Source organism: Branchiostoma lanceolatum, chromosome 5 (genome assembly GCF_035083965.1).
Source record: "Branchiostoma lanceolatum isolate klBraLanc5 chromosome 5, klBraLanc5.hap2, whole genome shotgun sequence".
NCBI lineage: Eukaryota > Metazoa > Chordata > Leptocardii > Amphioxiformes > Branchiostomatidae > Branchiostoma > Branchiostoma lanceolatum.
The window spans coordinates 15,906,134-15,919,089 of NC_089726.1; the positions used below are offsets into that span (position 1 = coordinate 15,906,134).

At 38.2% G+C, this 12,956-nt stretch overlaps 1 protein-coding gene and 1 long non-coding RNA gene across 10 annotated transcripts in view; one reads left to right on the forward strand and one right to left on the reverse strand.

Moving 5' to 3' along the window:
• The window catches only part of LOC136435444 (uncharacterized), a 41,505-nt gene that overhangs the window by 15,739 nt on the left and 12,810 nt on the right, over positions 1 to 12,956 (forward strand). For 2 of the 3 annotated variants that reach the window (XR_010755841.1, XR_010755843.1), the window contains exon 2: positions 5,099 to 5,194. This is a non-coding gene — a long non-coding RNA (uncharacterized lncRNA). The remainder of the gene's footprint in view (positions 1 to 5,098; positions 5,195 to 12,956) is intronic. The other variant, XR_010755842.1, reaches the window with a different exon arrangement.
• Positions 1 to 12,956, reverse strand: part of LOC136435443 (myosin-11-like) — a 43,530-nt gene that overhangs the window by 14,518 nt on the left and 16,056 nt on the right. For 6 of the 7 annotated variants that reach the window (XM_066428944.1, XM_066428951.1, XM_066428946.1 and 3 more), the window contains one exon: positions 51 to 215. In XM_066428944.1, coding sequence (XP_066285041.1) covers positions 51 to 215 — 165 coding nt within the window. Of the gene's footprint in view, positions 1 to 50; positions 216 to 438; positions 505 to 12,956 lie in introns of those variants that run through there. The other variant, XM_066428949.1, reaches the window with a different exon arrangement.

Genomic DNA, 12,956 nt, shown 5'->3' on the forward strand with positions numbered 1-12,956 from the left:
CATTTTCTTAGTATAATTCAGGAGTTTCAGAACAGTCCCCACCACCTTACCTGCTGTTGCTTGAGACGCAGTTTGACGCGGTTTTCCTCGTGAAGTTTGTCGCGGGCCTGTATGAGTTCCCGCTGCAGCACCACCTTAGTCTTCAGCGTCCTGTGCTCCTTCTGGTGTTCAACTTTCTTCAGACGCTCCCAGTTCTTCAACTGTCTCTCAGCTCTCTGCACAAAAACAAATGAGGCATTCACCCTTAAAATGGGCAATGTTTAAAATCATACAAACGTCATTCATGACCTATACCAACATGAGAGTGTGAGAGATACTTGTTTTTTTGCTAATACTGAGAACTTCATTGCTGACACAGCTTTCCAGACTCAACACAAAAAGTAGTGAAAACGTGATCTCAGCACGAATTGAAATGAGGTTGTTTCAGGGCAGACCCACCACATTGCAGCTGTATTTCCCCAATGGGTATTCAGGTTGTACTGTAAGCATTGGGAGGAAATTCCAGGAAAAATTGCCACTTCCTGGCTACTTCTAGGGAACGAGCGCGCTAGCTATGGTTCCCCCGGAGGTGTGGTTTCAGCAAACTACTGTAGATTCATCAATCTATTCAGGTCAAAGAAAACATTGTACTGTAAATCTTGAAATGGTGGTCACAGGTGATTTTATTTTCATGTTTTTCACGGTGACCTCTCCAAAATCTATGAATATTATGCATTTCCATTGTATTACTGCGCAAACTGTATTACGAACACAAACTTGAAACACAGCGAAAACCTCCTTTACCCTTCTACCGCGAAATTAAGTCCCTGCAAAAAATTGTGAATTAACAGTATTTTGCTTGAGGGTCTCAGTTAGTAGCCATTGTTGTCCATCTGTTATATTGCATATTCAGTTACTCTACATACATTGGAAATATTTTCCAACTAACGATAGCTTGTGTTTTGAAGGTGATAATTAGTAGCTATTGTTGTCATCAAATGCAATATACATGTACATAACAGCAACTGGACCTCAGGCTATATGAAATACTTTAAGTTAAATTGAGGCTGCATAGTAGACCATTGCACTGATAAGTCTAATGTCAAATTAATCGCTGAGATATTTTGATACGTGTCAAATTAGTGCATAACTATTAGTGAAAATTGAAGGTAAGGATATCATGATTTTCATACAATAAAAAACCAACCAGTTGTATCTCCAAAGCTTCATTAGACCTCATTTGTTATCCCATTTGTGTACAGTCGTAAGTCGTATCTTATGTCATATACAATAATCATTGCAACTCTGGAAGAATCATATTGTTAATATGATTTATTAAGCATTTCCGAGAAACTTAATTTAAAATCATAAATAATTCATCAATAGCTGGTTTACAAAGATGACATATATTTCTAGGACTTACTGTTTCTCTAACAATGGTCCTCACATAGATAACAACACCTTGATGTATTGTTTTCCCAGTGGAGGACCAGAGAAGATGTTCTGTCCTAATTATCATAATACCTCAATGCCAAGCAATCTGGTCTGTCTTTGTGTTAGCTGGGGGCCCTAGATGGGAAGTTTCCCTCTACAGAATGTATGATTTAATCATTTCGCACAGATGGACAGATTAATAAGAACCATTGTCACACTCTTATCTTGGTTACGATCTTTTCTAGCAACTGCAGATTATTACCTTCACCAAAAATGTATGTTTTTGTTATACGTATGTGTTTTTGTGAACACTAGTATGCAGTGAGAAGTTATGATATTTGGTATGTTAGTACTTACTAGTAGGTGTTGAATTTTGAAATGAAATGATTAGCTTTCCATGATACTGCAGTACGAATTCTGGTTTTGATATCTCTTGTCCTGGATAGGATAGGATAGGATAGGATAGGATAGGATAGGATAGGATAGGATAGGATAGGATAGGATAGGATAGGATAGGATAGGATAGGATGATTTTTTCAAAAGTAGATAGGTGAACATCATAAGACGCAAATCATGACCTCATTTGCATAATCAATGAGAAAATGCTACAATCGCCTTGTTTGCTCAGCCTCTCATCATACTTTGGACATCTTTTGATGTTTGGTGCAGAAGATCATTAACTGTCATAATTTAGGCAAATGAGGACCTTCTTTGCTTAATCAAGGAGAAACCTTTAGAATATGTTAGTTGTAAAAAAAAGTCTTGTTCTTTTGCCGTTAAGTTCTTCTTACCACAAAAAGATTTAATTGAAAGAGACCCAAAAAACCATCTAATATCTAGAATATTAGATTTCACATCATGTGATTGGTTGACTGATTATGAAATTGATCAAATACAGAGCATAACAGGGTTCTCCCTAAAGAATGGAACAGTGGCGCTCCTCCATCCTGTTATAATCCCAGCTCCATCCTGTTGATTTTCAAAGTTAGGGTATTTTTTCAAATTTTTAACCAGCAAAGCCTGTAATTTTGCTCAAAACTAGAAATTTCACATGTAAATTTAAAGCTTAAGTTGCAGGAAATGACTTCCATTATGTCTGAAAAAGGCAAAATGCAACAATCGCTCTTCTTTTGAGAGTTGTGCACCTCCCTCCAGACCTCCCCCCTCGCGACACATATCCTGTGCCTGGCACCCTCCCCCCATCCTGCTCTATATTTCTGGGGAGATCCCTGCATAATGAAAAGTAGATAAGCTGTGAGTTTGTTTTCTCTAATTCTACATCCTGGATGCAAGGTGATTGGGTTGATCAATTGCTTGGTTGATTGATTGATTGATTGATTGATTGATTGATGGATCGATTGATGGATCGATTGGTTGATTGATACATGCAAACATTCCATAAAATCCACCAACCAAGCAAATCCTGGCAGTAAAAACATACGATCAACAGTGGTAATCATCATCATCATCATCTCACAGTGGTAATATTATAAGGTCTTGAAAAAGCCACTTATGTGCACATGTCAACAAACCCACGGATATGACCACAAAAAGTGCCAACAACAAACATCCCACTGGCCATATAAACTACATACAATGTCTGACCCTGCTCTACTCTTAATACTTTACTTTTTAATCCACTTTGTGGTCATCAGCACTCTACATCCCCATCTGAAATCTGATTGTCTCTCCGCAGATGCCTTCCCTTAAGACTTAACTGCTAAGTAGTCTTAATACCTAATTTCCCAAAAGAATTATACCTCCATGCAAAGTGTACTATTTTGAGACTCTAGGTAATAAATCAAAAGCCTATTACTGCTGCCTGTAAAGTAGATTAAAGTGAAATTGTGTATCACAATTAGTTTAGACAGAGATACTATCTGTGGACGTTATACTCTAAGTACATGTGTGTGTCGGTCCATTTTTTGAGTGATCGCTAGAGAAAAATCAAACTGTTTTTGTGTCGTCTTCCGTTTACCTCCGCATCCGCGACTGACAGAGTCTTATATTGCTGTTCCCCACGGCTTCACGGCGAGGTAAAAATTGGCTCCCCTGCACATTATTCCCTCCAATTGTACGTGACGTGTAGTTTATATTCAGCAGTTTAAAGGAATGTATCGGCTGATAATATTGTCCCCTGTTGCTGCTAGAGGCTCTGGCTCGTTTATCTTGCCCCCGAGCTCTGTCAGAATACATTAACTACCATTGATGGCAGGCACTTGTACACTGTTCAGTCAATAAACTTAACAACACAAGTCTCAATCATCCATACAAATCACCAGGCGATTTTTACGGCAAAAAATATTCGCATGACAGCCACTTGAACAGAATGAGTTTGTTGGCACTTCATTATCAGATTTAACTGAATATTCTCTGATTTTATGATCCGTTTTTCTTCATCATTTCATCCCCGTGGGAAGATGCAAGTGAACCTGGAACATAATTGCAAAATAACACTTAATCATATTCAACATACTTGAAAAAGACAAATGCCCAATAATACCTTGCAGCTGTAGGTGTCATACTATCAAAAATGAAGTATAACCCATACTCGGGAGTGCAATTACTTATTATCTGTAGGTATCATCCCATAGTAACCCCCGGCACTGCAGTGAACCATACCTCCCTCTGCGTGGATGATACCAGGAGATACAAGTTTTATCATGTACCAGACCTGGTCTTGGTTATGACTGGCAGGCTGCACACCCTGGATTTAATGGATGACATTGGTGCACGAGTGCAACGATTATGGCCCTTTACTTCCCTCGGTAACAAGTTGCCGTAAATCGAGAAGTTGGTACAAGCAAGACAGAATGGAGATCTAGAGGACACTGAAGTGTTCTTTTGGTACATTCAGATACTGTACAATTCGTTTAATTTGCAGTGGTTTTATTTTGCAGCAGGAAGGAAAAGGACGTTTCTGCAGTGTTTCAAATTTGCGGTTGCAAAGCATTCTAAATGTATTGTAATTTATATAGTATAGTGAAACCTACTCGCGGTGTCATGACTTTGCAGTTAAGAGTTCATCGCAAAAATAAAACCACCACAAAAGTTTCAAGATTTTACTTCACCGAAACTGACTGACTGATCTTGTGTCTGTATATTCTCGTTACAACATTTGTAATCTCTTCTCAATCTAAAATGTAGGTATCTTGATTGTTTTCAATCCAATACTTTTTGCTGTTGTTGTAGTCACTTTTCCATACATTGTACAGGGCTCGAAATAGTGGGTGCATGTGCACCTGTGTGCACCCAAAATTGGAGCTGTGCACCTAATTTTTGATTGCGGGTGCACTGGTGCACCTAGATATTTTTGTACTCTTTAGGGTAAAGGTTCTCTTGTACACTAGCATACAGAATATTCTTGAAATGCGAGTATCTGTAAAAGCAAAACATTGTATAATCTTTTGTACTTTATTTGATGTATTGCTTTGTTGAAATTTGAAATCTGGGTAGAATCACAGATTGAAGTTCTTAAGAGAGGCTGTAGCGTCAAGCTTATGTTTTGGTATCATTCAATTTTATTTTATGTGGTGCACCCAAATTATTTTCTGTGCACTTAAATTTTTAGGTTAGGTGCACCAGTGCACCTGTTTCCAAAAATGAATTTCGAGCCCTGTTGTACCTCTGTCAGATGTGTGGAAAATTTCAAGTAGTTAACTTGATTTTTTTTTAAACTTCACAGATGAAAGAATGGAGTATAGCCCGTAGATGACATCACTTCTTCAGTGCTTTGATTGTGAGATGAATAACAAGAACCAGAAACTGTGAGTCCTTCTAGGTAAGTACCCATTGTATGTAGGACATTTGCATGAAGTCACAGATCTAATGACAACTTCTTCGTCTTAAAGTTAAACCTTCTCTACATCTCTCAAATAAGTGACACTAGCATGAGCACTGACTTAGCTATATTTTTAATGGTGACTCAGAAAGTAAGAATGTCCTGGTGGATATGTAACATGTACATAGTTGACTAGCTGACACTTGAAAAGTTGAAGTCATTTCTAACTCAGTCCTTTAGGACATGAGGCAAGAACGACCGTAATGTAGATCTCGATTAATGTGAAAATTAAAAACAATGCACATCGTAATGAAATAGAAAAGAAATACATTAACCCTGTAGAATAAAAGCTCATACAAAATCTAACAAATTCTTTGTTTTCAACACCATGTTCTTCCAAACATTTAGAATAGCCAAGAAAGCACACCTGTTAAGATCAGAACCTTGTTTTGTAACATAAAGTTGGCTACTTAACTTGTATATTTTTGTGTCATTATAAGTCAAAGTTTCGGTAACTGAGTAAGTTCTACCTTTCAGCATTTTTTCGATTATGCAAATAGTATACAGGCGACCATATAATCTTGACCCTCAAGATGAGAATGCCAAGGTGAAGGCAATATCTTGTCAGAGAAGTGTCTTGCATTGCACACTATTGTCTTAACTAAACTCAATTGTCTGAGACAAGAAAATTTCCAAGACGTGCATATTATGCAAAATCATTTCTCTTGAGATGATATTTCTTGTCTGTTCTGAAGCACTAATTGCTTACTTGCATAGTCAAGGGTTTATAGCTTACAGCTGCGGTGGGGTTTAAGGAGTACTGCATCTCATTCTAGATCTGTGGCTCCTCCGTGTCTGAGCAGAGTATCCCTGCGTATCCCAACACTGCTACAGAAACAGACACACACACTCCATCTTCTATCCGTTCTCAACGGATTTGTTTAATCAGGATTTTCTTATCATGACATATGGTAGAATGTTTCTCAAACTGTAATGGCCTATTTTGTGTCCGTTGTTTGGAAGTGGAAAATTCTCAAGACTATATGTTATGTACACTAAGAAAAGGAGTCTTTTTAGCAGCATTTCGGGGGAGAGAATAATATGGTTTCACCTATAAAGTGTACCAATATTACCAGTATCTATCAGGAATTATACGAAACCTAAATTCCCAGGGATAGCTAAAAATAAAAGTCATGTGATAGGTTTTGATATAACGTTATGATACTTTTTATAAGCTGTACCAAGGATTCAAATGCCACTCCAACATGTGTCTGTCAAAGTAGAGTCAATTCCACATTACTGTGCGGGTGTTTGTTACCTTTTGTTCTAACATTTCCGAAACCTTTGTAGACAAACAACCTGACTGATATGACTAAATGTTTAGAACAATTTCAAACCTTTGTTTGACTTTCGAAATATTTTCTACCGTATTCCAACATTTCAAACGGCGGGTAGTATGAAATCCAATTACAAAAATGGAAATCTAGCTCAGCTAGCAAGCATATGTTGGAGTCAGTATTTTATCTACTAAATTTAATGGATTTCTAAAAATCTAAAGGATGATTTTTTCGATTTCTGTTCAGACTCTCTGTTGCTCAAGGGATGCTGACAAAAATGTTTTTGAGATGATCATAAAGTATGCAATCATAGTGAGCCTTGAGGGAATTAACTGAAAATCAACTGCAACTTGCTACAATATACTGGGAGCTTAGAAACTAATAGAAATACATAAAAGAAAAAGATTGGCAGCAACAGAGATCATAGACAACAACCAGCAGATTTTAGTATTTTTATACAAATCAACAGATCATTGCCACAATATAAAAAACTGTCACAAAAAGGTCTGAAATATGACTGAAGCTTAGAGAAATGGTAAAGGAACTGACAAGACTATAATCTTCAACACCATAAACCCAAAACTTGGGTGTTTAAAAATCCCTTCTTTTCTATAACCTCTCAAATAGTGGATCTTGCTGAAAGGATAAAGTGCTTGTCACTGATATTCACCTAACCTTTTAAGCACAAGTTGCTGTTACTGTAGTATGTCCGATGTGAGGGGCCACTGCAGAAACTACCAGTAATCATGACACTGTGTTAGGCTGATAGGCAGGTTTAATGCCTGATTTCTAGTAAAACGTCTACCCTTATCCTCATAAATTCACCCTTGCTCTTCCTCAGTATTTCCTAAACTTTCTTTTGAGAATTACGAACATGTCCCTTTTATGTGACGGAAAACAAAACTGTACATATACTCAATGCTTTTCAACTCTAGTCCTATGTCACCATTACTATGTAGGTATTGATTTTACACAAAGTGGTCAAGGTTGCATTTGACACATGAACTACTAGTACATTCAGCATACTAACCTTGTAATATTGACACAAAATTTGCTGACCGACCAGTATTTGCAACATTATTAATATACCTTCCAACTTTAAAAAAAGATAAGTTCTTATTGTTTTCAAGGGTGGATTTTTACCTGGGTCCAACATTTAGAAACGCAACATCTAAAACTCAAAAGTGCAAAGATGAGTGAAAATATGACAAGGACATTCTGAGTTATATGAGGTAGAAGAACTCACGTGTGAAAGGCAAGCAGACGCGGGAATGAACAGGTGCGTGGGCAATAATCTTACAACAGGTTCTTAGCAGCAGACTGCGTCACAGCGGCGAGCGAAACCCAAATGGCGACTGAAGTACAGCCAAGTGGGAGAGTGGCCAAGCAAGGCAGACTACTGTAGAGAAACACGCTGGGACACTGCCAAAGGTCCGCCAAACTGGACAACAATCGTCAGAGATATGCAAAATTTCCTCAGATAGACAACATTTTTGCTGATAAACAAATGCATCTTAAGATCAGAAAACACTTCCTATCTCTTTCTTTCTTTCTTTACTTTACTTAACAAGTACGAGTTCCAAGTTGTTGTTAAAGGAACTGCAGCTTAATTTTTTTCAAGTCACAAGATCCAGTTGGCACCCAAGAGACTATCACTGTTTATGTCTTTTGATGTCTTCGACCTTGACAGTGTTTCTGTTTTTCAAGTTATGAAACATTAACATGATATACATCCAATCCCCAAGAGTGGTAATTGCTTTTGACACAAACCTAGACTTTATATATGTCTATAAAGATAAAGTCTGTTTTTTCAAAGTTCTGAAAAATAACAGAAAAGTAAAGTGATCCAACACCTGTGTCCGTTGTTTGCTTTATGACCTGTGGGAAGAACTAGGAACGAAATGGGTTTTGTATGATCAGCAAGATCATGGTATCAAATGCTGACGTACATGTAATGCTTCGGTCCCATTTCCAATCCGGGTCCCAGCCGGGCTGTTTTCGAAAACGAAAAATGACAAATACATATCAAGAAATGCACAATATATGGTTAGGAGTAATTTTTGTTAAGTTTTGTGTCCTTTGTTGTCTTTTGCATCATAGTTTTCGTTCCCACAAGCTGACCGGCCGGTCCGGGATTGGAAATGGGACTGAAGCATAAGTCATACTGAATTTGTAGAAGGATAACCCAGAGAATGCTGACCTCTCTAGAAAATGTTGCAGAAGGTCCATCTCATAACAATTGAAACTTCTTTTTTTAATGCTAGAACTGATCTGAATTACCCACAGACTTGAACCTAGATTCTTCTTACATTCCTGTCAGTATCAATTATTGTTCCTTTTCAGTATCAATTATTGTTCCTTTTAGCCAACACCTCCAGGACATTTTGTTTATACAGGTGAATACATTGTCTGATAATTCTGCCATCTGCCTATCCTGCGAATTGTTGCTCTCCTGTCCTTTATAATGGCTAAATTGTTTGGCTGTAAATTTTGACTATTTCAATATCTAGATTTGAAAAAATATGTCTACTATGCCATGCAAATCAACGTTGAAATAAGTGGTGTGTTGATGACTATGCTATCCTTTCCCCCAGACAACATAACATAGGGCTCAAAATTTTTTTTTTGGAAAGGTACACTGGTGCACCCAACCAAACAAATTAGGTGCACAGAAAAAATTTTGGGTGCACCTCATAAAATAAAGTTGAATATCAGCAAAGCATAAGTTTGACGCTACTGGCTCTCAACTTCAATATGTAATTCTATCTAGATTTCAAATTTCAAGCAAGCAATACATCAAATAAAGTACAGCAAAAGGTCATATTTTGGCGTAAAAGGTCATATTGCTTTTTCTTATACTTACATTTAAAAAATATTCTATATACTAGTGTACAAGAGAACCGTTACCCTATATAGAATACAAAAATATCTAGGTGCACTGGTGCACCCACAGTGAAAAATTAGGTGCACAGCTCCAATTTTGGGTGCACACAGGTGCACATGCACCCACTATTTCGAGCCCTGTAGTGTAACACAATGAACCGAAGCATTCTAAAGATTATCAGTCAACATGTGAACAAAACCCCCTGAGCACATTCCATTTCCTTTGACAGACAAGACAGGTGAATCTATGGAGATGCAAAATTGAAAGCCATTGTTGCACTTCAGTGTCATGTTTCTCTTAATCTATTCTTTATGAATAGATACCACAATATTCTACTGCTTGTTTATCTCCCCCCCCCCCTCCACATATGTACAAACAATTTTCTATTCTAATGATTTAAGAGGGGAATAGCCGCTGATAATTCCTGGTTTGCCTGGCCACACACACCGCTCATCCTGCCAAGGACACATGCCACAGGCGCCTGCCCATCTTCAAGGTCATTCTCTGACGCAGATACTATCGCTGACATTTCAAGCCAGAAGATTGCTGGGGCTTGTTGTGATGTGCCTTGTTGACAGTCACGCAAACCGTTCTACTCAAGTTCAATGAGGAGTAATCTCAGCCAGGATTGCATATTTCTTGCCCTAAAATTTGTAACAAAAACCTACCTCAAATCCAAATTGCCAAGAGTCAAAAATCCACCAGATATTGGTTCGGAAATGGTGACTTTGACCTTGGCTTTATGGTGCTCATCTTGTTTGTGGATCAAAAATACTTTTGAATGCTTGGCTCAGTTTCCTGGAACAAATTAACATGATGAAAAGATATGCTTCAATTGAAAGGTTCATGAGCAATGGCATGAAGTTGTTTATTGGAACCCTTTTCTGCTAAAACGACCAAATTTGCCTCCTAGACCAATTCATTTTCGGATGGAAAATTACAATCATTATCTTTTATGGTCTACCGCTCATATGGAGTTTTAACAACTTAACACTTGACTAGCTATGACCTTTGACCTTTTCCTAGTCACTGATCAACAACAATCAATGCAGTCATGATGATGTTAAGCTCACAGTTTGTTTTCTGTGATTACCAGTTTTAGACCTTGACTTGGGCTAAGACTTTGACCAAGATTCATGACCATACTCCATATACATTGACAACCAGTGCATAGAAAATCATCTTTGTGATTGACATGGACTGAAGACGCAAAATCCGTACCTGCTTCTGAATCACCTATCTATTCTTCAGTAATGTTACCTATGATATAACAGGTATAAAAAAACAATATCCCCTAGATGGCCCCATGGCACTCTTGATAAGAATACTACAGAATATGAACATAGGCACAAGAAATTGTAACCTTCTTGAAGCTGGCCTGCAGGAAAGTTTGAAAACATAGTATTACAAAGATAACTACGGAGATGGTGTTGTGTTGTCGTTATTTTGAACAACTTCTAACATAGCTGAATGACCATTTGACAGTGAAATTTAAGACCAAAATTAAATGAAACAAATAAAACATTACAGAAAAACCTTTTACAGAAAGAGTTTGCCTATTTTTGAATACCATTACATTAGTCTTATATTCCTTGTTTGAAAGACAAAACCTGAAGTAACCATTCTTTTTAAAATCTTGTAGCACACAGAGTAAACTATAAAAAGTACATCTTACTGTGAATTAAGCTCCCGGTAGAAGATTTCTTCAGGCAGGCAAAATGTGCGGTAAATTAAACACTTTATCCAGTACTTGCAATCTATACATTGTAGATCAAATTGTATGCTTTCGACTGAACAATTACTACTACACAGTGGCCATACTAGCTGCCACGCTTGAAGCAAATTAGAGGTCACAGCCTTTCTTTTAAGACACTTCCGTACAAAGGAGACATAAATCCTCTCAAGACATCTCAAGACAATGCCATCTAAGAGTTGGTCATTGTGGCGTGTTAGCCACAGTTTTTTCTTGCAGTGGCACATCTAACAGGCGAGCATGTAACAGATGTGGCTATTGTACATGAGCTGTCCAAGCTTGTGTTCTACCCAATCCCAGTGGTCAAACCGCTTTTTGTTGCAAAGTTACCTATTTTTTCAGCTGCAGATGTAAGGGATGAAATCAGAACCAAGCTGACAAAGTTCCTACCATGGGCTTGACCACAGCATTTCTGTCTAGTAAACAGAATGAAAAACCTGAGCTTTTCCACGTGCCAAAATCTTTTTCTAAACAATAACAACCCTTTTGGAGGTCATGCTTATTCTTACAAAAGTTTGTCATTTTGATCTCTAAAATGTTATCAAAGCAGCCACTCTAACCGTGAGCCATTTAGCAGACGTAAGTGGTAGGCAAGGTGTTGTCAACAAGTCCCTGTCAGAAGATGTTGCCAGAAAGGCTTGGCACACTCACCAAAGGATTGATGCCCCTCCACGGCCCCTCAGTAACCTAATACCAGATGAATCGATTGTTACGCTGCGCTCTGACACATGCTATCCTCATAACAAAAGGGCAGGTGGACAGCCTGTAGGACTAGGAATGCTACACCGTAGGCTCGATCCTCACAATCGCTCTATCAACCGCCGCTTTGCCCTTCCTTGATCACATCGCAACTTGTGTCTAGCATGCTTTCAAGTGTTTTTTTTCCAACGTGCAACCACTGACAGTTATTCAGGCCTTCCGTGACCCAAGGGCATTGACATGTTTGCCATTGTTGTTTATTGTGCGCTCGGACTACATCACCCGAGGCGCTGTGCCCCTCTTTGATGTAAACAGGTCCACTCACTGGCCATTATGGGGGGAAAACAGGGTAATCTGGACAATAACTGACCACTTGCACTGGTCAGTCACACCTAAACTGGAGTTGTATTGAGGTGCAAAGTTTGTTCAGTGAATACTTTCAAGAGACCTTTATGCAAACCTCTTGACCTAGTTTGGCCTTTGTAAATATGATGCAAATTGGTAACTAAGTGAATGTAAAATTCAAGTTGTTCCATATCAAAACGCCTTTTCTAACAGAATGAAACAATGACTTAAAGGTGCCCTAAGCGATTTCAGGGGGTAAAACTTGAAATATTCTGGGGAAAGCAATTCTGCTTGGAGAGGTTGAAATTTACATTTACTTCCCTATATTAGCACATCTGCATCATTATTTCATACTTTGGGCGTTTAAAAATAGTTCAGAAGCAAGCCAGAAAAGGAGTATTTTATTTATTGCGTCCCCCCAAAAATCAGCCCAGAATCCAGCCGTAACCGTTTTCTGTCGACAATCTTCGGTAACTTCCGGCCGTGTGACGTCACAATGCCCAAGCACATTGAGCCATGACCACGTGATTATTTCTTCGGAAGTGTTCGGGACTTATCGGTCAGAATCGTGCATGTTCGGAAGATTTGAAATGATGGCTGGCCTCCAAGTGCTCAGATTTTCAATGAGTTCCCACCGCACAACGACATCACATTTTTGCTCCATGATGGTCGATATACAATGGGATAGTGTTATCTAAACTTACCATGGATAGAAATCAGAAAAAAATTGATTTTGAATATATG